The sequence below is a fragment of the Dromiciops gliroides genome, chromosome 2 (assembly GCF_019393635.1).
Source record: "Dromiciops gliroides isolate mDroGli1 chromosome 2, mDroGli1.pri, whole genome shotgun sequence".
In the NCBI taxonomy this organism is placed as follows: Eukaryota; Metazoa; Chordata; class Mammalia; order Microbiotheria; family Microbiotheriidae; genus Dromiciops; species Dromiciops gliroides.
Genome location: NC_057862.1, coordinates 320383512 through 320408497, shown reverse-complemented (window position 1 = coordinate 320408497; position 24986 = coordinate 320383512). Strand labels below are relative to the sequence as shown.

At 40.5% G+C, this 24986-nt stretch overlaps 1 protein-coding gene across 1 annotated transcript in view; it reads right to left on the bottom strand.

Annotated features, from left to right (window-relative positions):
- ADAMTS2 (ADAM metallopeptidase with thrombospondin type 1 motif 2) overlaps nt 1-24986 on the bottom strand; it is a 476618-nt gene that overhangs the window by 315005 nt on the left and 136627 nt on the right. Inside the window, exon 3 of the mRNA XM_043989764.1 lies at nt 4924-5077. Within this exon, the coding sequence (XP_043845699.1) occupies nt 4924-5077 (154 nt within the window). The remainder of the gene's footprint in view (nt 1-4923; nt 5078-24986) is intronic.

Here is a 24986-nt window from a genome sequence, read left to right as displayed (position 1 = left end):
GCCAGAGAAATTTTTATACAACTGCGGGTATATAGGCATATAAAATAGGTATACGTAACCTTTTGCTGTTGCCAAATTTTTCATGATCCTCACATTCAGTGATGCAGCCCCATATGGGGTAACAAACCACAGTTTAAGAAGCTAGGATCTAAACCATTTATTTAGTCATTAATTCTGTTTATTAGCAATGACCAGGTCACAACGCTGATGCCTCTTGTTCCAACTCCACTATAGCCCCACACACTGACCTCTCTGCTCACTCACTGGGCCTCTTACAGGCAAGCCTGAGCAGACTCAGAGGAAGGACTGTGGAAAGAAGAGCCATCCTGTAAGGTTTTGAGGTTGACCAGAAGGCCTTGGGGGGACACTAACCTCTCAATCTTCATCCAATAGAATAGTATGAAATTTATTTTAAATACAATTCTGCTGACCTTTATGTTAAGACCATTAGGACCAATAATTTTAGCAACTTCTCTAGGCCAGTTTTCTGTGGCTTAGACCCCATGTGTCCTATGTGAGAAATTCTGAGAATGACAACTCTTTTTTTTTTTTTTTTAGTGAGGCAATTGGGGTTAAGTGACTTGCCTAAGGTCACACAGCTAGTAAGTGTTAAGTGTCTGAGGTCGGATTTGAACTCAGGTACTCCTGAATCCAAGGCCGGTGCTCTATCCACTGTGCCATCTAGCTGCCCCTGAATGATGACTCTTTAAGAGCAGAAAGAGACCTCATGGGTGAACCCATACAAGAATGGGAATTCCCTCTACAACCTTCCAGACAAGTGGTCATTCATCTTTTGCTTGAAGACTTCTGGTGATTTGTAGAAGCTGCCCACTCCCCTTTGGGACCACTCTCATTTTTAGGGATCTTTTATATCAAGCTGAAATCTGCCTCTGAACATCTTCCACCAATTCCAGTGCTTCCCCCTTGGGCCAAGTACAACAAGCCTAATTGCTCTTCTCATGATAACAGTGCCTATATGGAAGATAGTAATGATGTCAATCCCATCATCTCCAACCCCCAGAGTTTCTCTTCTTCAGGGTCCCAATTTCTTCAAGTGATCCTTGTATTATTACATAACCTAAAATCTCTTCACTATCCTCATTGTCCTCCTCTGAATGTGCTACTGATTGCCCTTGTCCTTCCTAAAATCAGAAGTCAGAAGCCAGATAAAGTCTGAGGGTCTGACCAGGACAGAGGAAAGACCAGTAACCAGGTTTGGCTGGAGTACTGCATATGCATAGGAAAATGAAGGAAAACAAGGCTGAAATGCAAGTTGGAAAGAAATTGTTAGAAGATTCAGGATGCTAGGCTGAAGAGTCTGGACTCTGTGGGAACTAAGAGATGACTATAACAGGTCTCTACAAAGCAACATGTTCAGTTGCAGTAAATGGATCAGCCAAGGCTATACATGCAAAACCTGTGTGACCCTGGGCAAGTGCCTTTTCCTCTCTGTCTTCTCATCTGTACAATGAGGAAGTAAGACTGGATGATCCCTAAGGTTACTTCCAATTGTAACATTCCATTGATTCTGATGATGTATCAATAAATCAATGATCCTTGAAAATAAAAATAATCTCGTTCTTCTTACTTGTGTCTCTAGCACATAGGCCAGCAAATGGATCATATTAGGAGCTTAATACTATTTGTTGGTTGATTGACTGTAGGGTTGCAAAAGACAAGACATAGCAACTGATTGGATATGTGGGGTGAATGACGAGTCGAGCACAACATTGAATTTTTGAGCCTGAGTTATTAGGAAGATGGTGGTGACCTCCACATCAAGAGGAGAGGCTGGGAAAGGGGTGGGTTGGGGAAAGAATAATGGGTTCTGTTAAAATAAAAAAAGGTCTTCCCATCTTAGAATATGCCAACATATACCAAAAAAAAAATTCAGTGGGCTCCTTCTGAAGAACCCTGTCTCTACAAGATGCTCCTTCTGAGTCTATATTTGCTGATAAACTCAAAATTTGTACAATAAGGTATGAATAAAAAATAATTTCTTTAAAAGGAAACTTCAGGACTGTTAAATAATTTTTTAAAATTCTACCTGCATTTTTCACTCCCATTGAAACTTAAAGTTTGAATCTGCCTCAGATAGAAAAATATACAGCTATGATAGTGATCATGAAAAATCCTCTTCTAGTCTTACAAAGGAAATAGTCAAGGTACCTCAGAGAAGAAAATTCCCACTTTCAGACAAGTAGTAGCTTTGAGTTAAGAAGGTTCTCTTCAGGGAGTCATAATTGTGACTAGTGCAGACCATCTGACCAGATGGAGGGCATGGCTAATGCTTTCCTAATGCTTGGTGACATTCAAGAGAGCTCTCTCTTTTGTCATGTCATTTCAATTCAACAAACATGCATTGAGTATGTATGGCACAGAAGTAGGTTTTAAGGGAGAAAGAAAAATGAATAGACGCAGCTTTTGCTCTCAAGTGTGTTATCATCTATAATGCTTACATATGAATATAATATAAAAGAGAATATTAAAGTACATGACAGGTACTAAAAAGTTCTAGGGGTGGTTCATAGGAGGCAGAAAATATTTCATGCTGGGCCCATGAAAACTTCATTAAGAAAGTAACATCTGGGATAGCAGATAGAGCACTGGCCCTGGAGTCAAGAAGACCTGAGTTCAAATCCAGCCTCAGACACTTGGTAGCTGTATGACCATGGGCAAGTCACTGAACCCCAATTGCTTCTCCCCCAAAAAGTGATATCTGAATTTGAAAGGCAGGTAGAATTTTAAATGGCAGAGAAGCAAGGAAAGGCATTCCAAGAACTGAGAACAGCACAGGCAAGCATACAGAGGTAAGAAGATAATGAGACATATTCAGGGAATGGCAAATTAAGTGATTTGACTATTGAGAACACTCTGTAAAAGTAGGTTAGAGCTGGATTGTTGAGGTCCTTGGACGTCAAGCTATCGAACATAGACTGTATATGCAGTAAGTAATGGAGAGCCACTGGAGATTTTTAGGTCAGTGATGGGGAAAGACTTGTGCATTACATAAATTATTTTGGTACCTGGCTAAGGATGGATTTGAGGAGTAAGGGACTGAAGGCAGGGAGAAAAGTATGGAGAGGATACGTTAGAGTAGTAGCAATTGGAATGGAAAGAAAGGAATAGATTTGAGAAGTACTGATTAAGTAGAGTTTGACAGGAGGTGAAGACTAAGAGGAGGGGTAGAGGGGGGAGATAAGTAGAAGTCAAGGATGACTCAGTCTGGAGGATTGAGAAGATTAGTGATACCACTAATTTAGGGAGTGAAAAAGAGGAAATGGAGGAGAGACAAATTTTGGAGGTGATATGATTTCAATTTTTCTTATAGAATGCTTGAGTCATTAGTGGGTTATCCAAGCAGCAAAAGCCTATAAGCAACTTAAAATGCAAGACTGGACCTCTGGGAAGAGGTCAAGGCAAGTAATATAGATTGGAAAATCATTTACATAAAGAAGATGGCTGAAATATGGATGAGGATAAGAGAACCTTATTCAATGTTATTAATGACCAGGATAAAAACATATGACACAAAACAGGAGGAATAGTTTACAGGATCAGAATACGAAAAGACTTCACAAAACTGGAAAAGAAGGTACAAAACAAGATGAAATTTAATAATCATCATAATAACTGTAAAGTCCTACATTTTTGGTTTTTTAAAGAACAGTTTCATGTGTATAGGCTAGAAAAGTAGGTGGAACCGGATCACAGAGGACCTCAAAATGCCAGGCTAAGTACTCTGGAGTATTCCTGACAATTTCTGAGCAATATTTTTATCTGAATGGGACATTTTAAAAGTACCCATTTCAACTGCAACTTCATTATATTCCATCTATTAGGAGATTATGGTTTTCTAAACTATGAAGCTAAGAAAGGCTCATTGGGGGATTTTCCTTGGCTAAGACATTTCATGGAATGAAAGTCACTGCATCCCATGCTTTCAACATCTTTTCCACCCCTATCCCTAGGAGCTCTGGACTTTCCTCCCAAAGCAGGTAACATTTTTACAAACCACAAAGATAAAAGGAAAATGGGTACAGAGCTCACATAGGACAAACTTCTGAAGACTAATCATCAAATCCCTGTGCTGCTACTTGCTAGCAAGCCCACCCCACCCTCTTCCACCCACCCATCCACGTACCCAAGCCATCTGTACTACAAGGTATGTATGATCACAAAAATGGCCAATGCCCTTCTGGTGACACAATTTTCATATTATCTTAGGGCTGGGCTATGTATGCCTCAAAAACCCAACAGGTAAAAGTAGTATAAGTAGCAGTATCTTAAAAGCACACAAGATGGGGGTGTTTTCCCAAAAGAAATCCAACCCCTCTCTGACCCCCTTCCCAAAGAAAAGAAGCTAGATCAAAATGAAGAAAAGACAGAATTTTGTACTGACAAGGCCAGTCTAGTACTTTGGGAATTTTGTTTATCAAATTTTAGCAATCTCTCTCTGCCCCCACCTCCTTCTCCTCTCCCCTCCTCTTTCTCCCTTTCTCCCTCTCTCAACACAAATCAGAGATGTTGCCTTCAAGTAGATGATTTTTGCCTTCACAGACAAAAAACCCTGCATCTTCTGTTCTCAAGATAAGAATTGGTTAGCTAAATAAAACCAATTTTTAAAACTGGTTACCTGAAAGCCAATTAGCCGATTTTTAAAAAATACATTTCCATAATCCATAGTTCTGACTTAGTGAGCCTCATGTACCCTGGGCCCAGTACAAAATCCCTCCCAGATGTGTTCCTGGGCTTTGGTAGCAGCAGTATACTTCAGTTCCAGGCAATCTGGCCATCTGCTTTCTTCTCAGGATAGGAAGAGCTGAGGGACACATATGGACAACCAACACCAAAGAATTCTTGAGCAACTCAACAACCAACAAGGCATTTTCCTTCACCTGCCACAAGGATTCTCAACCTTACCTGAATACATGGTCTCCCTGCTATCATTGAGAAAAAGCTTTGGAGACGGGGGCCTGCGATAGACCACATGCATCCTGCCATCATTCTCCTCCGACGTCCCCTTCTCCAGAGGCTCAATGAAGAATTCGTCCTTGTCTGTGCGGATCATGCCAGCCTAAAGGAATGGGGTGGAGATAGAACATTTCAAATTCCTCTCCATGCAGAAGCCATTCAGAGTCAACAGTTACAATATGCTTAAACACACTTTAATCCTCTCGAGAGAGCAGTTAGAAGGCAGAGAGTAAGCAAGGTGAATTCTTTATTAGAACCAAATAAAGCGTCGGTTCCCCAGTCTGACAAGGAAGGGCACGAGCTCCCAGGGATTCTGACTTCAACCCAATTAGCCAAGGCTTGGACAGGGATGTGGGTGGGACATGAGAAGCTGGATTCAAAGACAATGGCCTAAAGCACAGCACAATGGGAATGGGGGGTATGACCTTAGCTATCTGTCATCCCCAAGCTGCTCCAGGGGGTGCTCAGTTTCCACAGCTTGATAAGCCAGGCATTAATGCATTGCTGAGGACTGGACCAGAAATACTAATTTATAGGACAGTGACAGCGGTCAGCTCTGCCCATCCCCAGGACAGGATCTGAGTCCTAGAAACATTGTTTACTCCCAACAGGGGGACTCTGCCTCCATTCCATTCTCCATCCTATCATAGGGTCAGGCGGCCATGAGGTAGCTCTGAGAGCCTTGGACTCGGAGTCAGAATTGGGTTTGAGTCTCAGTTCTGCCAATTATGGTCCTGTGTCTTTTAACCCTTCTGAGCCCCTCATTTTCTTCCTTTGTGAAATAGGGGAGAATAATGTCTGTACCACTTACCCAATAGAATTACAGTAAGAGTCAAGTTGAAATAATTTTTGGAAAGTACTTTATAAAATGTAAGGGATTATACAAATTTGAATTTATTATTATTATTATTATTATTATTATTATTATTATTCAGGAAGGAAGATTTCATACATGAAGTCATTCTACCCAAAAGCCACAGTCTAATAATCAACCACTCACTTGTTCATTTATTTGTTTTCTTTTGTCTTTTTCTTTTGTCTTTTTGCAGGGCAATGAGGGTTAAGTGACTTGTGCAGGGTCACACAGCTAGTGTCAAGTATCTGAGGCCACATTTGAAGTCAGGTCCTCCTGAATCCAGGGCTGGTACTTTATCCACTGTACTACCTATCTGCCCCACTCATTCATTTATGCCACAAACATTTATTATAATCATATTAATACTGTTTAATTAATCATTGTAATTATAAAATAAATATAATAAAAGATATAATTATCATTAAATCTATATTATTAAATGTTTAGAATCTACTATTAGTTGACTAATATGGAAATACGTTTTGCATGTATAACCTATATAAAAATTTCTTGCCTTCTCAATGAGGGGGGTGGAAAGGGAGGGAAAGAATTTGGAACTCAAAATTTTAAAAACAAATGTTGAAAAGTTTTTACTTGTAATTGGGGGAAAATAAAATAATAAAAGAAAAAAGTTTGTTTTTTTTTTAAAAAGAACCTACTGTGTATGTGCTGTCAGGGATAGCACACCAGCCTCAGAATCAGGAAGACCCATATTCAAATTCTGCCTCCAGTAGATATCAGCTGTATGACCATAGGCCAGGCACTTAAACTTTCAGTATCCTGTGCAGTTTCTAAGATCAGTCATTATAGAAGAGTTGCCAATTTGCATTGATGAAGGGTTTCTACACTAGTTATTGCTCTAATGAAAAACTTCCTCTACTATCTCCCTCACTGGCTTGTTAGTAACACGATAATTTATATGAAGTGTCTTATAAACTATAAAACACAACATATATGTGAATTATTATTATTAGTCATGAGGGAGAAATCCATGAAAGAAAACACTCTACCCAAAGACATAGGCCAAGAAGCAACTGCTCAGTCACTCATTCCACAAACATTTATGATGCACCTACAATATATACACAATTTTCAATTAGGCCAATGGAGTTTGGGTGAAAACCAAACTTTTCCTCCAGATCCTTCTAATTAGTCAATACTCACAGAGTTGACTTTGAGAAGAACCACAAGGAGGTCCTAGAGACCAAAGAACCAAGATATCCTTCTTCGCATTCACACAGTGACATTATTTTTGTTATTTTTCTACAGATTTGTGGGTGACAGAGTTTGCAGCAACAAACAGCTGGTAGGCATGCTGTAGTGGCTCGAGTTCCTGTTAATCATATGAATCATTGGCTTTCTAGGAAGCATGGGGACATACCAGAAAGGAAGCCTTGTGTTCCTCCAAGAAATAGGCAAATCAAGGAAAAGGCCTTTTGCATTTAACAACATACAGTCACAATCTGGATAGATGTGGCCTGACAGTAAGCAGAGAGAGTTTTCACTTTTTCTTGACACTGGTCCAGAAGGTCTATGAAGGCAGGGGAAAACAAGTCTATCTGGAACCAGACAACCCTGGGTCAAATCTCACCTCTGGCATTACCACTATGACCATGGAGAGATCACTATAAAATTGGGCGTCTGGGTCCGATGGCCCCTAAGGTTCCTTCTAGTGCTAAATCTAAGGTCCTATGATCCATGCAGTGGAAATGTGTTCAAGGTCCTATACCCACTCTATCTCCCTCCAACTTCCAAAATCAGATTTAAATAAAGGTCAGAGCTAGGACAAACACAAATTCCTGAGTGGGCCTGAATAAGTCCCATCGGTCTTATTCTACACTGCTGTGGATCTCTTCCTCTCATTGATTAATTCCCTAAATTGCCTTGAATTCATCATCTCTGTTGTGATCATTAACATGGGTTGAATTGGTTATTTTAATCATGGAATCGACCTAAGGAAGTGGAATGAGAAAGTGGACAAAGAAAACTCTTCTGACTTATGCTTCCCCATCTCTACTGCTTCCCGGCATCCTATTAATGTAGCCTTCCCAGATAACTGTACCCTGAGGACTCTTCCGTCCCTTGGCCCTTATCAATTTAACTCACTCCAGTAGCTCCATCTCTCACCTCCCTGTTCATGATTCTGAAATCTATAATATCCAATTCTGACCTCCATCCTAAACTCCAGACTTAAATTTTTAGCTTCTGGTTGGATATCTGTTGGAGGGTTACGATCTAGCCCCTAGTAATTACCTGGGGCTTATTTTGTGATTATGATGTGACCCCAAATAGGAAGTACTGGTTCAGAGTAGTTAATAATTAAAGTCAGAAATTCAGACCATGAAAAAACTTTTCACCACACCTTTGTTTTTTGCCATTCTTCCAATCACCCTGGTGTATTACCTTCTGAGTCAAAATGTTTGCGTCTTCACTCTCCCTCATCCTACATATCCGATTAGTTGCCAAGCCTTAGCAATTCTACTTTTATATCATCAATAGCATCCTTCTCTCAATTCACAGGTTATTATCCTAGGGCAGGCCCCCATTACCCCTCACTTTAACTACTGTAATAGCCTCCTACTGGTTCTCTGACTTGTCTTTCTCTTCCTTCTCCAATCCATCCAACATAAAGCTTCCAAAGTGATTTTCCTAAAGCAAAGATCTGACCATATGACTACCCTACTCAATAAATTCCAGTGGCTCCCTATCACCTCTAAGAATAATTATAAATAACTGGCATTTAAAGCCCTTAACAATTTAGCTCCAACTCACCTCTCCAGACATTATATATTGCTCCCCCTCATGTGCTCTATGATCCGCCAATATTAGTCTTCTTACTATTCCTTATACACAACACTCCATCTCCTATATCTGAATCTTTGTACTGGCTGTCTCTCAGTGCTAGAATGCTCCTCTCTGGCTCTGCAACCCCCTAGGTTTTTTTTTGAAACTCAGTCCAAACACTATTTTTATGTGAATGTTTTTCTGATTCCTCTTTCCCACCAAATAATTTGCCTTGTATTCATTCTGCATATATTTTCATATATTTATATATGTACATGTTGTCTCCCCTAAGAGAATATAAGTTCAATGAAGGCAGGAACTTTTTATGTCTTTGTATCCCAGTTCCTAGCACAATGCCTGGCACATAGGCATGTAATAAATGCTTCTCGATTGATTGATGTAACCCTTCATAAGCATTATAATGGCCCCAGGGCTTTGAGAAATGTACACATTAATATTTCACAGATTATAGCCAATACCATGAGACTAGGTCTTTATAAGAAGAGATTTACCATCCACTATAGAATGAAACTCTCTTCTCTCTTCCTTTTCTTCTTTCATCACCCTTTCAATGGATTACAATCCTCCTAGATTCCAAAACACAGATCTGGGAATAGAAGTAACATCTTGCTTAACCACCAATCACTGGGAACCCCTGGCAAGCAAGGAAAATGGGTGAAGCATCACTGATACACATCAGAGATTGGACTTTTAATACATAAAGAAGGAAAATATTAGAAAGCAGATTTGTTGTTGTACTTCCCAACCAGGTGAAATGACATCCAAAATGGTCAACTAGGATATTTAGTGAAGACTCACTTCAAGACAGTCATTGATTATTTGTACCAGCCCCGGGGCCTTGGTGAGGTCAGCTATAAAGACCCTGGTTGGTTGTAAAGAATATCTTTCAAGAAATCTCATTGGAGGATGCAAGTTTTATTCCTGGACTATCTTTTTCCTTTCCTAGTTTGGATACTGAATTACCACAAAAGCACTCATTTGAAACAGCATTTGCTGTCAAGTGATAGGAAAAGATAGGAGAGACTGATCACCTTTTCTTTTCATTCACCCCTTTGAACCTAAAAATAGTATTAATTCCATCTGAATGTCACCCAATAGGCACCACAAATTCAGCTGAACTCTTCTTTCAAATACTGCTCTTCTTCCTGATTTTCCTGTCTCTGTTAATAGCACCCCCATCTTCCCAGCCATAGAATCATAGATTTAGAGCCGGAAGGGGCCTCAGAGGTCATCTAGTATAGTCCCTTCATATTACAAATGAAGAAACTGAAGTCCTGAAAGGTTAAATAATTTTCTCAAGGTCATAGAAATAGTAAATACACACACAGAATATTGCTACCAAAAATAACTTTCCCTACAAAGCTAAGTATAATCCTCCCCAGTGGGAGAAGGGAGGGTGGGGAGGACCTTTAATGGAATAGAGGACTTTCAAGCATTACTGACAAGAAGACCAAAGTTGAGTAAGAACTTGGAAATGCAAACATGAATCATGAGAAACCTAAAAAGGTAAATTCATATGAGTAATTGGAAAGGTGATGTATGATGGTGCAGTGTTATCATCCTACATGGGAGGAAAGATAAAAGTGTCCCTTCAGATGATATTAAAGGAGTTATATAAAAAAAAAAACAGAGTACCTTAGGGTCAATTTGTTGGGTTATGAGGGTTTGAGGAGGGGAAAGAGAAATGAGTTTAAGGGGAATACACTAATGTAGAAAGAATGAAGAAGGGGGTGGAATTTGCAATTTCTCATAATTAGACTACACAAGCATGGAGGAAGGAGTAGGGAGAGCAGGCAACAAATGAACCTCATTCATATCTGAACTGGACAAAGGAGAATTGAACACACAAAGACACATGGAATTTGATATACAAATACGTAAAACTCAACAAGAAAACAGACTGGGATGGGGGTGAGGGTGGGGATAAGACGAATGATAACACCAGAGAGAGAATAGTTATGAGCAAAACAAAATTCCTTATCTGGAAGGAGAAATGAAGAGGAGAAGAGAGGAAACTAAAGGGGTACCCATCTATTTAGTAATAGCTAAACATAGTGTTGTATAAATGGAATGGAATATTATTGCAGTCTAAGAAATTATGAAAAAGACTATTTCAGAGAATCCTTCAAATTATGAATTGAAACAAAGTGAAGTAAACAGAACCCAGAGAAGATTTAAGCAAAGACAACAATACTATAAAAATGAAAATGAAATAAAATTAAAATTTTCAAAGATTTAAAGACTCTGAGAAAAGCAGCAACCAACCAAGTAGCCAGAGGGTCTATGATGCAGCATGCCATTCACCTCCTAATAGAGTTATGATAGACTTGAGGTGCAGAAAGACATGTATCTTTGACATGTCTACTCTGAGGATTTGTTGTACTTGACCATGTTTATTTGTTACAAAGAGGTTTTTAATCTTTTTTCTTTTTCTGTGTGTAAAGGGTAAGAAGGGGAAAAGAGTTAACAATAGTGATGGCAAAGAAAGAAAACCACTGAAAGTGAACAGAAGAAGAAAAACAGAAGTTCACAGGGAAGCACAGACAAACAGGGCAGTTTTGAAAGTAAAGTCTTCAATATTTTATATACGTTTTTTTAAAAGGGGAGTAGTATGAACTGGTAAATTATAGTTTCATATACACATACTCCTGTTTTTGTATTCTCCTGTCCATATGGAAATGTTTGTTTGGAGTGTGTTTAAGTTCATAATAAAAAATACACAAAATTATTCTTTAAAAAAGAGAGGACTCAGAAGAGGTCTCCTTCAAAATCCTTTCTAACTCTAGCAGTCTATGAGCTGTTGAGGTCCCTTCAAGTTCTAACAATCAGAGATTATTTGACAACTTCATTACCTTTTTCAAACATTGTCAGATGCTGCCAATAGAGTTAATTTTGGGAAAATTCCCAAGGCAGTAACTCTCCTCCCCTAAACTCCAGGAACACTTACTTACTGTCTGTACCACTCAGTTTGCAATTAATCACATATAGCCTCAGTTTTCTCAGGCTCAAAAAACTTCTCTAATGGTTTGTACTGGACTATGATATATCTCCTCTCCATCGATTTAATTTTTTGTTTATATCTTGTTCGCCTAGCTGTCAAGGTAGGGACCTTGTGTCCTTGCAACCCATTCAAGTAATTGTAGACTTTTGTGTGGCCCTCCCTCTCAAACAGACCTTTTTGCTTCCTCTTACCTTGTTCTGAATGGTCTCCAAAAGATGGAGTTCACATCTCCTTGATCTCAGATTCCAAACCCAAATTCACAGGATTATAAATTTGGAAAGGACCTTCAGAGAGTTTCTAGTCTAACTTGTAATAGTACAGGAATTCTTCTCTAAAACATCACGAAAACTGGTGGTTAAGCCTTTCGTTGAAGACCTCTGGTGACAAGGAGTCTACTACTTTCCAAGGGATCACATTATACTTTGGGACAGGACAAATTAAAAGTAGTTTTTTCATCACTTCAAGCCAAAGATATACATCTTTGCAGCCGCCACCCATTACTCCTAGATCTGCCCACTGGGGCCCAGCAGAACAAGTGAAATTCCTATTTCATGAGTCTTTTTGCTTCCAGGCTAAACATACCCAGTTTGTTCAAATGATCTTCATATGACATGATTTCCTATCCCCTCAGGATTCCCCCATTGCTTTACTGGAAAGATTCTATTTTTTCTTTCCTAAGGGAGAATATCAGGCTAACAGGGGATGGGAAGGAATCTGAGTAATCTGCAGTGAGCACACAAAATAACAATGGTCACATATATATCATGTCATTTGAGCCTCATGACAACCCTACTATAGGTATTATTAACCAGATATACAGATGAGAACACTGAGGATACAAGATGGTAGGTGCTAGCATCAGAAGAGGGGCCTGCACTCAGGTCTTCCTAGCTCAGGTCCAGCATACTATCTACTATGCATGCTGACTCTATATAGTCATTCAAGGGAGATGCCTATGGTAACACCTTTGAGGGGAAAATGGAAACACACCAACTTAGAGTGAAAACTTTCCCTTCTTACTGGAATGAAGGTACATGAGCACTCAAAAAATCAGGGCTGTTACCTTATATTTGAGCCTGCCAAAAGGCTCTAATGAGATAACAAATGTAAAGCATTTTCCAAATCTTAAAGTGCTATATATCAGTTGTTATTATTAATGTTGTGAGGATCATAGATCTAAAGCAATAGGGGATACTGAACAGGGAGGCCACTTAGCATTTCTTGAATTAAAATCAAGGGCCTGGGATATGTGTGCATGGAGAAATGAGGCAGAGGTGGGAGAATACTCATGTCTGAGGCTAGAAAGCCTAAGTCCTTTCAAAATCCATACCCTTTCTTTATTGACTCAGAGTCAAGACTCACAGAATCACAGAATGCCACAGACTAATAAGTGATTGAGCTGGGCCTCAAACTGAAGTCATTTGTCTCCAAGTCCCCTAGCTCCTCCCACCATACTAGGCCATCTAGTTCTTTCTACTAACCCCCACCCCCAACTTCTGAAGTAAGGAAGTCAGAGACTCTCAAATCCCTCAGGAGGCATGACCCCTCTAAGGATACCTTGAGGCACCTGATAAAAGGTAAGAATTGACAAGGCACTTGGTTGACACAACTTGCCTTCCTTGAAGAACTTTGACCATTGTTCCTCAACACAGAACAGGACCTCTCTTTCTATTTGGCTCTCTGCCCTTGTCCTGGCTTGCTGACCATGCTTCTCTAGCTGTTCTTTCTGTCACCCACTCACCAAACTGATTTTGGTAAAAGGTTTGGCCCCACCAAATGCCTTTCCAAGCTTTGCAACTGCCAGCTTTGGCCCTTTACATAGTAGCCGTGCACTTGAATTGTAGTCAACACTGGACTTGGAGTTACAAGACCTGGTTCAAATCCTATCCTTGCTACCTGTGTGACCTTGGGGAAGTCACTTAATCTCTGAACTTCAGTTACCTAATCTGTAAACTGAGGAGTTTGTCTCCTTTCAGTCTTGGATCTATGATTCTATGAACAACTCCCTGCTGGTCAATACTGACTATAAGCCCCAGCAGGGCTTATGGTCTCAAATCTCAGCAGGGTCTGACCTGGGACATCCTAATTCCACGAGCAATAGAACTAGCATTTATTGAAAACCTACTATGTTCAAAGCACTATGCTCTGCTCATTCTGGGCAGTCAGATGATTATAATACAGAATGGAAAATCAAGCAAGTCAAATGTAAAACCATGTCCCAATTCTTCTAATCTATCTCGGCTCCTACTGTTTGCAAGGCTCAGCATCAGGCCAAGGCAGGGGACTAGGACAAGAAAACCCGGGGAGAAAAAACAGGTTACTCTAGTTACTGTTAAAAGAATTGTGTGCAAAGGGCCAGTTTAAAGTTCATTTTTTATAATAGCTCCTCACACATCACGGCAGGTTTCTTCCCAGGCTCTCCAATCTCATTAAAAAAGCCACTAAAACGATCTCAACTTTCCTGACAGAGAATCAGAACCGCAAAGAGGTCACCTGGGGTCAGACTTGGAGCTGAGCACTTCCTCCTCTACCTACAAGCCCACATCCCTTCTTGCTTGTTAATGCCATGGAGAGATCCGCCCCTTCTCCCTGGGCTCCATCCACACTTAATCAATGCCTGTGGCCACAGACAGACACAAACGCTGGGATCCAGGCCAGTCAGGAGACAGATTCAGGCCTGGGAGCCTCTGCTGACCTTCTCCTCCGGAGGCCAAGAAAGGCCCCTGTGAAATGCTGCATCATGTCCTCTGGACCTGATGGAGCCTCAAAGTCTTTTACTGAGGTCTCCTTTAGGAGGTAAGGACCCAGAAACCTCACTTAACCCATGACTCAGGTTAAAGGGAAAGGTGATGGGGAAGAAGTGCCAGCATCATGGACCTTCTGTGACCTCTCAGCTGGATATGAGGTTCACTGAGCAATTGGAGAAGGCTGAGGGGGCCCTTCCTGACCACTCTACATGAGACACAAGATTAAACAAATGCCACGGTATTATTTTCTCCATGACCTGACATCAATATTCCCACTCAGTGAGCCTCATGCATGGATACTAACATGGTCCATGGATTCATGGATATCTGGGCTGGAAGGGATGGCCTTAGGGTTCAACCACTCCAACCACTCCTATTTAATAGATGAGGAAACCAGGGCCAAGAAGATGGGAAGTATTTGCCAAGATCACACAGCTAATCATATGCAAACCCAGCACTAGAACCCAGGTCTCCCAGCTCCTGGTCTGGGAATCTTCCCACCCCAACACAGTGTGAGCACCAGACAAGTACCAGTCACCCTTTCATCTGAGACTGAACTAACCCCAGACTCACTTCCCTTCTTTGCTTTTGGGGGGTGACACTTCCTTCTTCCTCTCCCAGTAGGATGAGATTGATCAGCCTGAGCCTAGTGACTGTAAAAGTTCCCACAGCTAGCTGTCTTCAAACCACAATGTGTCTCATTAGAAAGAGGCCTGGCCTCAGGAGTCAGTTTCCAAGTCTTGGTTCTACTATTTAGTAGCTAGGTGACTCTGAGCAAGTCACTTCCTTTCCCTGGGCCTCAGTTTCCTCCTGTGTCAAATGGGGCTAATGACACTTTCCTTGCAAGCCACCTTCACAGGATGGTTGTGAAGAAAACACATTTTAGGATGGAAAGTGCTATAGAAATGTAAGCCAATGGCAATGCTAACAATTATCCTTTACCCTCACTACACCAAAGGGGTCCCAAGTCCTTAAACAGAGTTAACGCAGCAGGGATAACTGCCTTTTTGTCAGTCCCCACAGCCAAGCCCTCTCTCCATCTGAGGAAGGTCCCAGATATTAAAAAGTGATGGATATACTGAATATAACTACTGAATATAACTACATGTACCATCTATTAATTAATGCTTATTTCAGCCTGATGAATCCACTGACATCTTAGCAGCAGCAGCAGCAGGGGATTCTCTGCAGACTACAAATTAACATTCAAATAAATAATAGAATGCTTCCTACCACCAGAGAAAAATGACTCTCCTTGCAGGAGCTTTGCCCAAAAAGACAAAATGATCATTTTTCCTTTGCTGCCTTTCATTTTCCACTCACCTCCATTCCGTCTAACAAACACAAATTAAGGAATTAAGGACCTGCTATATATGGTCAAGGGGAGAAGCAGTGGATGTCACCAAAAGAGAGCTAACCTGCAAGTCAGAAAGATCTGGGTTCAAGTCACTTAATTTTCTGGGTTCCCAGGCAGCCCTCTAAGAGTACATTATAATAGAGTTACTGATCTGTTTTGGTGGGTGGAGTCTGTACCGATGGAGCTCCATATAGAGAGAAAATCCCGGATCTAGACCTTCCTTCTTGCCCACCCCCAATCATTTATGATAATGTGATAGGTTGTGCAGATAGAAAGTAAACAGCAACAACAAAAAGAAGAACAAGAACAAAAGTCCATTCTAGTGGGGGATGGGGAGTGCAGTATATGTCCACTGTAAATACAAAGTCTAGGGGGTTATTTAGGATTTCTTGGTCCGGACCTCCAATTTCACTGGTACCGATAGGGAATTCCAAATGAAGAAGCTCCCTCTACCAAAGTAGATTAGCAAATGTTCTGCAGTTTAAGGTCTTAAAGAGTCACCTTGGGTACTGAGAGAAGTGATTTGTCCAGTTGCAAGGCCAGTATGTGCAGAGGTGAGATTTGAACCCAGATTTAACTGACTTCACAGTCAATTCCAATGACTTTACCAATAAGTCAATGAATAGGCATTTATTAAGTGTTTACTAAGTTCTGGAACATCATGATTCCTCTCTGTCAGTAGGCTCCAGAGCCACCAAAGGATTCCATTGTGGGGAGCTAGGAACTCTTCCCACCACAGTGTTGGGGTCACAGGCCAATGCCCTTGATGGGGGTTGAGGATTGAAGATGATTAATAATTGACATATCAGCATCATATTATGTGTGATTAACCATGTGCACTTTATTATTCAGTATAGGTCAGTATTTAAAGCAAAAAAAACACAAAGAAATCAAAGTCTCTGCTAGAATAATTCTAGAGAATAAGAATAATTTTTCAACCTTTCAGCCTTGACATATCAGAACCTGTTCTAGGCCTTAACAGAGCAAAGTTTGTACAGCTGATTCTTCAGACCCTGGGAGACCAGCCAAACATTGTCTCTGGAATCTCTTGCTGCCTCAGTGACCATGGCCCAAGTATGGGGAGGGGGAACTTAGTCAGAGGGGTGACAGAGAGCCTTCTGGGTTCTCCAACACTACAGCATGCCAATGGGACATCCAACCACTAAGACCAACACCACCAGATGTCTATGGCAGGGAACCACAAACCTTACTCTTCCCTATCCCAATGTTCATTGTCCAGTTCCACCAGGTACTAGATTGCTCTCTGCTGTATTGCTTATTCCCATCTCTGTTAGAGGTATCCCCAAGTTTTATGTACCACATTTTTGTATATATTAACTAAATGGTCGATTGCTCCTTCCCTAATCTCCAAGGATGGCAAATGTGGAAGGAAGTCATTTCCCACAAAGAAACACATGAAAACCCAGTCATCGATGCTCCTCTCTATATCAAAAGTAAACGGGAAGGAGCAGCTAGGTGGTGCGGTGGATAGAGCACCGGCCCTGGAGTCAGGAGTACCTGAGTTCAAATCCGGCCTCAGACACTTGACACTTACTAGCTGTGTGACCCTGGGCAAGTCACTTAACCCCAATTGCCTCACTAAAAAAATTTTTTAAAAAAGTAAACGGGAGGCTGGCCATAGTTAATTCTATTTCTAAATACTCACAAAGCACATTTAGACCCACTCCACTATGACTCTTGGACCTAAGACCCTCCCTCTAATACCATCTGCCCTGCTCATTGTTTTCCAAGGTCTCTTTTACCTTGACACCCACCCTTTTCTCTTCCTTGCCAGAATCTAAGTACTATTTGGGCCATCCAATTTGCCATGAACTAAACCCTCCCTTATGTATTCTTTCCCCTAATTAGGGTAGGAAATCAAGGATTGAGTCACTTTTCTATTTGTATCTTATCATGGTGCTTGGCACATAAGTGCTTGATAAATGATTTTCCATTGCATTCTCAGCTCTTTCTCTGAGGTGGTACTCCATACACTACACCACGTCCCACTGCCTTTCAGATAAAAAGGATATACAAAGAAATTTCAAGAGGATCAGATCACTAACAATCAGAAGGATTGGGGAAAGCTCTGGAGAAATCTAGCAATTCTACAAGGTAGAAGTGAGAAGAGAAAGTATTCCAGACATGAGAGCCATTAAGTAAGACTGGGAAGGTAAATGTGAATCAAATCACAGAGGGCTTTAAATGATAGCCTGAAGATTCTGTATTCTGAGTAAAGGGAGGGGTAGCACTGAACATTTTGGAGAAGAGCAGGAACACGTTCAGATTTGTATTTCAGGAACAGCAACTTGGATTCTGTATGGAAGATAGATTAGAGAGGCTAGAGATGGGGAGCAGAGAAGCCAGTTAGGAGTCATTGCAGTCATCCAGCTGAAAAATGATGAGGACTTAAACAAGGATGGAGGATTTACAAGTGAAGAGAAGTAGATGGAAGCCAGACTTCTTGTAGAGATACAACTGGCAAGATTTAGCAAATGACTGGATCTCATAGACCAAATCAACATGTTCCATTGAGGGGAAGGATAACAATAATAATGATAACCATAACTATAATAATGATTCTCATTTACATAGCACTTTACTGTTTAAAAGAACATTTTTCCTAACGATTCTGTGAGGGGAAGATAGTGTGATGATTACTAACCCCACACCACAAATGAGAAACATGTGAATCAAAAAATTTTAAGTGATTTGTCCAAAATCAGAGGGTGAGTAAGTGGTAAAGCTGGGATCTGATGGAGGGTGTGAACTAATGGAGAACTTATTTAAGTACCTACTGGATAAAGTTCAAACTTCCTAGCCTGCATTTAAGGCCCTCTACATTTTGGCCCCAAACTATAATAAAACTTTGTGAGCCAGAAAAAGCATTAGACATCAGCTAGTCTAACCCCTTATTTTTTGGGGGTGGGGGGTAAGGCAATGGGGTTCAATGACTTGCCCAGGGTCACACAGCTAGTAAGTGTTAAGTGTCTGAGGTCAGATTTGAACTCAGGTCCTCCTGATTCCAGGACTAGTGCTTTATCCACTGTGCCACCTAGCTGCCCTAATCCCTTAATTTTTAAGGAATTTTGAGGAAAATGAGGAATTGGTAGGTTTATTGCCTTGACCAAGGTCACACAAATAATAATTAATAAAAATTGGATTTGGACCTCTGACCAGAATTCTTTCTACTGTATAATGTCACTTCTTACCTTTCCTACCTTGTCTCCTACTGCTCCTCTTCAACATGGTGCTGTGGAAAGAACTTACTACCAGTAACACCTTGGACAAATCACTTAATCTCCCTGTGGCTCACCTTGTAAAATGGGGGGAGATTGTTAGATGATCTTGAATGGGTCTTCCATCTCTAGACCTACAATCCTGTGAACTACCCTATTCTGCAATCAGATAGTACTATCCACTCTCCTCTAAAGATACCTCCAAACTTTTCTCTGCCTCTATACCTTTGTTGATATCATTACTTCTAACTAAGGCATAAATGGATATGGTGCTAGACTTGGACTTAGAAAGTCATGAGTTCATATCATCCCTCAGACACTTAACTAGCTGTATTAACCTGGTCAAATCACTTAACTTCTCTGTTCCTCAGTTTCCTAATCTGTAAAGTGAAGGAGTTGGTCTCAGTGGCATCTAAGGCATCATATCTTTAAATCAGTGGTCCCAAGACCTATAATGCTTTTTTTCCATTCCACAGACTATTCAAACCTACCAATCCTTCAAGATTCAACTCCAATATGAAATTCTTTCCTGATTCTTACCCCAAACCCAAGCTAGAAGAGTTCTATCCTTTCCATAAGCTCACAGAATCACTGTTTCTCCTTTTATGATGTATAGCTTTCTAATCATGCGTTATAGTTATCTGCATGTTTGTCTTATCTACCCTTCTAAATGTGAGTTCCCTGAAGGCATGTACCATGGCTTACTCGTCTTTGTATGTCTTTCAACACCAAGCACAAGACTCTGCCCATAGCAAGGTATGAGGGAGGCTACTCTGTCGCCCAAACTGAGATGGAAAACTTTATCTCCGGATTTGCCCACAATGTTTACCTTTCTAAAGTGTCTGCACTTCGGGCTCCCACAAACACTGCCTGGCAACGTTATGTACCTAAGCATTTAAGGAAGGGAGCCCAGCTGGTGCAGAGGAGTTCCAGAGCATATCAAAGCTTTCAGAAACAGGTCCTACCACCAGAATCTTTTTTTTTTCTAATTTAACTCAACACACATTTTATAAGTGCCTACTGCATGCAAAGCATTGTGAGGTACTAAGGATGAAAAAACAAAAGCAATACATAACCTGCCCTCAAGAAGCCTGCCTTCTCTTGGTGGGTACATAGTTACAAAGAACCACCTTCCTAACCTGCTTGGTCTTGCTGACTCCTCTACTGTCATCCCACTGTAATATCAGTCATAGAATGAGAGAACAAGGAAAGATTAGCCCCATGGGGTGGTTCTCTTCTTTCAGGCAAATAAATAACAGTGAAATCTCTGTTCTTACATCTCTCTCTTGGCCTCAGCATCCTCCTCGACAAATAATGGGTTAAATTTCCTTGCCAGAACCTTGATCCTTATCCTTCAGAAGTGGGTGCTGGGAAAGGTACAAGAGGAAAACTATGATAAAGGGGAAATTAAGGGCTCTGAGAATGCACTTTAAGAATGAACTGAGGTGCCTCCAAGACACTCATATCTTCCCCAGAGATATAACTATCCATAGGCAAGGGAATCATGCTTGCTCAGGCTCTTGTTTTTTCTCATGTAGAAATTATACAACAGACTCCATAAAACATTCCTGCCTCTAGTCTATCCCTCCTCCAATCTATTTTCCACATTTCTATATACAAGAATCCTCCAAATGCACAAATTATGTCACTGCTCAAATCAAAGTATCTCCCCCATTACCTGTGGGTTCCCATACCAACTGCTCACTCCAGATTCCAGCTCCTCCACAATCTTGCCTCTAAGTTAACCACTCAATCTTAGGTCATATCCCTCCCCTTTGTGTATTGGATTGTTCTCTGTTCTCCATTCTCTTTCCACTGTCTCTGTGCCTCTGGAGGGAACTCCTCCATCTCCACCTGGCGGCATCCTCCTTCCATCAAGACCTAACTCAGATGCTACCTTATCCACAAAGCCTTCCCTGACCCCCTTAACCTTCAGAAGACAGATATACCAGATGAAACTGAGGTATTACTCCTCAAATTTCACAAAAGACTTTGCGTGAACTTCTCCACACTCAGTCTCACTCTCCTGTGTATCATATGGTCATATAGCATGGATACCCTTCCCTGCCCACCACTGCCATGCCCTCATTAGCTTGTGAGATCTCTCAGAGCAGAGGCTGTCATAGCTATCCTTACATTCCCAGCACATAGCACAAGGCCCTTATAAGTAGACAGTGGTTAGAAAATGTTGGTTCCCTACATCATGTGTTTCTTTTCTTTTTTTGAAGGGCAATAAGGGTTCAGTGACTTGCCCAGGGTCACACAGCTAGTGAGTGTCAAGTGTCTGTGAACTCAGGTCCTCTGGAACCCAGGACCAGTGCTTTATCCACTGCACCATGTCTTTCTAATTGATTTTCCACAGGTCTGCCAAAGTTATATTCCTACAACACCAATCTGACCATGTCATTGTCCTGCTCAACAAATTCCAGTGGCTCCCCATGACCATTAGGATCAAATACAAACTCTTCTGTTTGGCATTTAAAGTCCTTCACAACTTAGTTCCAACATACCTTTATGCTCTTATGACACAGTAGCCCAGCCAAATTAGACTTCCTGTTGTTTCCCTCACATCACATTCCATCTCCTGACACTGTCAGACCTTTGTACGGGCTGTCCTCCCATCATTGGCATGCATTCTCTTATCGCCTCCATTTCTTATAATCCCTATTTTCCATCAAGCCTCAGTTCAAATACCACCTCTACCTGAGGCCTTTCTTGATTCTCCCAACTTTTACTGCCTCCTCCCTCCTTCAAATTACCTCCTTTATACTGTATATATATATTGTCTCCTCAAAGAGTATAAGTTCCTTGAGGGTAGGGACTGTTTGATTCTTATTTTTGGAACTCCAGTGCCTAATATACTGCCTGGCATATATTATTGGGTGCTTAGTAAAGGTTTTTTGATTGACTGCCTTGTTGAATTGATTTGACATAAAATGGCTCCAGATCAATTTTCACTTCAGACATTGGAGCTCTCCATGGTGCTCCCATTCACCAGATTCCAGGCTCCATTACCCTGAGAAGCTAAGTTTGTCCTTCTTCCTGACTCCCTAAGATTCTGACTCGTGACCAGCAGTCACTTCCTGGCTCCTGTTGGTGAATTCTACTTGAGTCCACCACACCTAAGCACTGCAGTCCCCATGAGCTTTGTCTGTCCAATAACTCTGTCACCTAAATCATTGCTTCATCATAATGCCTACACCTGGGCAGCATTGAGTCTGGAGTCAGAGGACAATTTGAGATCAAATTCTACTCTTCTGATTAGCTGTGTGATGTAGGGCCAGTCACTTTCCTTCTCTAGGCTACAGTATCCTCACCTATAAAATTAGGAGAAAGAATTAGATGATTTCTAAGATCCCTGCTCGCTTCAATAAATTATGCATCTGGATGATATCTAAGGTCCCTTCCTTAGGTCTCAATCCTGTGATCTCTGACCTAAGATCTGTCAAAGCATGATAGAGGGCACATCATAGCTACCCAAGAATAAACAGGAGAGGATTGACAGATGTCATGTTTTGGTTAGACCCAGGCTTTGGCACAGGCATACTCCAAAGGGCAAAGGTACATGTTATTAAGTAGCAGGTGAGGATGGACCCAAAGAGGCTTGATTATTGCAGGGTGAGCTGGGCATCAGCACTGCTGTTTCTGCAGTGAGTCTCCAAATTCTGATCTTCAGGATTATACACACGCAAAGCATGAATATTAAGTTCATGCATTTGCTAACAGCAGGAACCAAGGGAGGGGAGGGTTGCCAGTTTTAATTTATGGAATCATTCCGAAAGGGAAAAAAGTAAATTCTGTCATTTTAATAGAAGCTGAGGAGAATGTTATACCTCAGCAACCAATCAAAATGCATGCCCAGACTGCACCCAGGAAAAGCTGGCAAGAACCTTCAAGAAAAACTAGTCAAACCCCCTCATTTTACAGATGAAGAAACAAAACCACAGAAATGTCAAGAGAGTTGTCCAAGGTCAGACAGGTAGGAAGCAAGACAGGATTAGAACCTAGGTCCTAGATTCCAAATCCGGGGCTCTTGCCATTTTGGCATACTGCCTCTCATCCTCTAATAATACCTGCTTTTCCCCAGGCAGGAGTACATAAAATGAAGAAAAACTTCCTTTTTGTTCAATTTTATTGCGTTTATGCTTTGTATAAGTAGACTGTGGCACATGAGTCAAACCTAAAAACTGGAGAAAAACCACCAACAAGAGCATTTATGACTGAAAAAGGAAGTAAATTGGTCATGTCTCAAGAGCAAGAGAAAATACCATAATCATCATCGTAATAGCTAATATTTATATAGCACTTGAAGTTTTATTAAAAAACTATATACACATATACTTTTACACACACACCAATATATATGTATATATATGTATATATAATCTCATTTGATATTCACAAACACCCTGTAAAGTAGGTTACTATTATTGTCCCAATTTTACATATGAAAACATTGAGGATAAGAAAGGTTAAGTGACTCCATAAGTCACATAGATAGTAAGCTAATAAGGGTCACATAGCTAATAAGAGTCTGAGGCAAGATTTAAACTCAGGTCTTTCTGACTCAAGTCTAGCGCTCTGTTTCTCATACTGCCTAGGCAACAGTAAGCTAATGAACAGCCCAAGTTCTGCATTGCTATCCACAAAATGTTAAAAGACCCAAAAGAAGTCCTACAGTAATCTATTTTATGGAGGATGTATAGAAAGAAATGGATAAGAATAACGCAGGGGGTGCTGAAAATAGATGGGGAGCCATACTAGTAGTGGGAGGACCCAGACCGGTGAGATCCAAGATCCAGTTAAGGAACTTTTTACTCCAGGGAAGAGCAATTTAATTCAATAAACATTTATTAAACATCTACTATGAGCAAGGCAGTGCATTTGGTATAAGAGCACTGGATTTTGAGCCAGAGGACTTGGCTCTGCTATTAATTCATAGTGTTACTTTCAGCTAGTCAATTTTACTTGTCCTCAGGTTCCTCATCAAAAAAATAAGGGGGAATTGGAATACATGCTAAGATCCCTTTCAGCTCTAAATCCTTTGCTATATTACAATGTCATTACTTGCTATTTTTTTCATTGCACAAATACAGTATTTCAGCCACATTTTGGTTTAAATGGGCCTTTGTAAGCTACCCTGGGCACTTAACAACTAATTGTAGTAGGGTTCCTGTAGGAAAAAGACTTCTAAGTCATGTACAACTTATAAAAGAGTTGACTATTTTTTAGTCATATGGAAAAATGTTCTAAATCACTAATGATTAAAGAAATGAAAATTAAAACAACTCTGAGGTACCAGCTCATATCTATCAGATTGGCTGATATGACAGAAAAGGAAAATAACAAATGCTGGCAGGGATATAGTACATTAATGTACTGTTGGTGGAGTTGTGAACTAGACCAACCATTCTGGAGAACAATTTGAAACTACACTCAAAGGGCTATAAAACTGTGTGTACCCTTTGACCTAGCAATATCAATACTAGGTCTATATTTCAGAGATCACAGAAAAAGGAAAATGACCTATATGTACAACAATATTTATAGCAGTTTTTTTAATGATAAAAGCAAGAATTAGAAATTGAAGGGAGGTCCATCAATTGGGTAATGGCTGAACAAGTTATGGCATATGATTGTGATAAAATAATATAATTCTATAAGAAATGACAAAGGGATAGTTCAGAAAATCCTGGGAAGACTTACATAAACTGATGCAAAGTGAAGTGATTAGAATCAGAAGAATGTTGTACATAGTAACAGCAATATTGTAATGATGATCACCTATGAAAGACTTGGATACTCTAATCAATAAAATGATCCGAGACAATCCCAAAGGACTCATGATGAAAAATGCTATCCACTTCCACAGAGGGAATTGATGAACTTTGAGTACTGATTAAAGGACATTTTTTTTACTTCCTTTATTTTTCTTGCTTTTTTTCTAACATAGCTAATATGGAAACATGTTTTTAATGACTTCACACATATAATTGATATAATATTG